This window comes from Electrophorus electricus, chromosome 14 (assembly GCF_013358815.1).
Source record: "Electrophorus electricus isolate fEleEle1 chromosome 14, fEleEle1.pri, whole genome shotgun sequence".
Taxonomy (NCBI): Eukaryota; Metazoa; Chordata; class Actinopteri; order Gymnotiformes; family Gymnotidae; genus Electrophorus; species Electrophorus electricus.
Window position 1 is genome coordinate 21359397 of NC_049548.1, and position 2500 is coordinate 21361896.

At 48.2% G+C, this 2500-nt stretch overlaps 1 protein-coding gene across 2 annotated transcripts in view; it reads right to left on the reverse strand.

Annotated features, from left to right (window-relative positions):
- sdk2b (sidekick cell adhesion molecule 2b) overlaps positions 1–2500 on the reverse strand; it is a 200908-nt gene that overhangs the window by 23324 nt on the left and 175084 nt on the right. For both annotated transcript variants that reach the window (XM_035533472.1, XM_035533471.1), the window contains exons 28-30: positions 1261–1359; positions 655–849; positions 222–423 (exon numbers count right to left, since the gene is read on the reverse strand). In XM_035533472.1, coding sequence (XP_035389365.1) covers positions 222–423; positions 655–849; positions 1261–1359 — 496 coding nt within the window. The remainder of the gene's footprint in view (positions 1–221; positions 424–654; positions 850–1260; positions 1360–2500) is intronic.

Consider the following 2500-nt stretch of genomic DNA (forward strand, 5'->3'; position numbering starts at 1 on the left):
CATGTGTGTTAGAGACATCGTCTAACACATATGACAAGTGCACCACACACTACCTGTCTACATGTGTAGAGGTGTGTCTCAGGGGTTATACCTGTGTACAGGTGTGTCTCAGGAGCTATACCTGTGTACAGGTGTGTCTCAAGGTCTGAGTTGTACCTGTGTACAGGTGTGTCTCAGGGGCTGTACCTGTGTACAGGTGTGTTTCAGGGGCTGGGCTGTACCTGTCTACGGTGTAGGAGGAGGCCTCATGTTTGACGGATGCAGAGTGGATGGTCCAGTTGTGGCTGGGAAGCTCTCGCACCTGTACCGTATAGTACCGCACAGGTGAGAGACCGTCACTACCGGGTTCCCAAGACAACAGCACGCTTCGCGCCTGCACACTTTCTTGTGGCACCGTGGGCCGGCTGGTGGGTTGGGGTCGTGCTGGAGGTAAAAGGTCACATGCACACACACACACACACACACACACACACACACACACACACACACACACAAAAAAACTTTACAAAAAGCTTATATGTGTAATACATCATACATACAACCTTAAAAAATACAGATTATAGATGGAGAAGGTCGGCATGGGTCCCTTGCACTAAATGCATATGTTGGATGACATATGTTGTCATAGAAATGGATGTGGTTGCCGTGGGTTACCTCTCTTCTCTGTGGTAACCACCAGGGCTTCTGCTGCTTCCCCCCAGCCTTTGCGTGTCTGAGCCATGATGCGGAACACATACACAGATTCCACTTTCAGCCCGGTAGCCGTGTATTGCCGCGTGCTCGGGTTCAACACGTCCACTGTTGCTGTGTTGCTATTGGTGAAATTCAGCCTATATGTGATCTGATAGGCTGGGGAGAGAACCAGTGAGGTAGCAGGTCAGTAACAACATGGCCTTCTAGTCTCAGTTTGTACTAGCACTCAAATTAGAAATAGTGTGCTTTATATATGAATTTATATAAGAGTTATATGAGTTATAACAAGAAGTTACTGATTTAACTATTATTTATTTACATGCTGTGTAAATGTAATGATTGATTTGGGTTAGAGTCGTGTCTAACAGATCGGGGTCTTCAGTGCGACACACTTACTGTAGACATTTTAGAATAGCAGTAATGGACTTTTCTCCTCAAATCTGTGTATTTGTGACTATGTCTCATATCATAAACATCACATCAACATGTGGAACTTTGTCCAAAACAGGGGATCCTACATAATGTACACACACACACACACACACACACATGCACACACATACTCACCCAGTATGATCCCATTAGGCTGAGAAGGAGACTGCCAGATAACCCTAACAGAGGTGGTCCGCACCTCCGGGAACAGAATTCCAACCGGAGGGCCAGGTACTGGAACAGACAAACAGGACACCGTGTTTCAACGGACACCGTGAACAAGGCACAAAATAAAACCCTAGAAACTCATACATAATGTATTATGTATTTGATTTGGTGAAGGCCCAGGGCCAACTTAGCAGTGCAGTGTATTAGGGTTAGGGTTAGGGTCAAGGCTAGGGTTAGGTTAGGGTTCGGGTTAGGGTTAGGGTTAGGGTTAGGTTAGGGTCAAGGCTAGGGTTAGGGTTAGACTTGGGGTTATGGTTAGGGCTAGGGTTAAGGGTTTAGGGCTAGGGCTAGATTAGGGGTAGGGTTAGGTTAGGGTTAGGGTTAGGGTCAAGGCTAGGGTTAGGGCTAGGGTTAAGGGTCAGGGCTAGGGTTAGGGGTCAGGGTTAGGGTTAGGTTAGGTCTAGGGCTCGGGTTAGGACTAGGGCTATCTTAGGGTTAGGGTTAGGGTTAGGGCTAAGGTTAGAGTTAGGTTAGGCTTGGGGTTATGGTTAGGGTTAGGGTTAGGGTTAGGGTTAGGGTTAGGGTTAGGTTAGGGTTAGGGTTAGGGTTAGGGCTAAGGTTAGAGTTAGGTTAGGCTTGGGGTTATGGTTAGGGTTAGGCTTAAGGGTCAGCACACACACTTCACTGTGCTCTCACTCTGTGTTAGGGTTAGGGTTAAGGGTTAAAGGTTAGGGTTAGGCTTAAGGGTCAGCACACACACTTCACTGTGCTCTCACTCTGTGTTAGGGTTAGGGTTAAGGGTTAAAGGTTAGGGTTAGGCTTAAGGGTCAGCACACACACTTCACTGTGCTCTCACTCTGTGTTAGGGTTAGGGTTAAGGGTTAAAGGTTAGGGTTAGGCTTAAGGGTCAGCACACACACTTCACTGTGCTCTCACTCTGTGTTAGGGCTAGGGTTAGGGTTAGGCCTAGGGTTAGGGCCAGGGTTAGGGTTAGGTTAGGGTTAGGCTTAGGCCTAGGGTTAGGGCCAGGGTTAGGGTTAGGTTAGGTTAGGGTTAGGGTTAGAGCCAGGGTTCGGGTTAGGTTAGGGTTAGGCTTAGGGCTAGGGTTAGGGCTGGGGTTAAGGGTCAGGGCTAGGGTTAGGGGTCAGGGTTAGGGTTAGGTTAGGTCTAGGGCTCGGGTTAGGACTATGGCTAGGGTTAGGGTTAT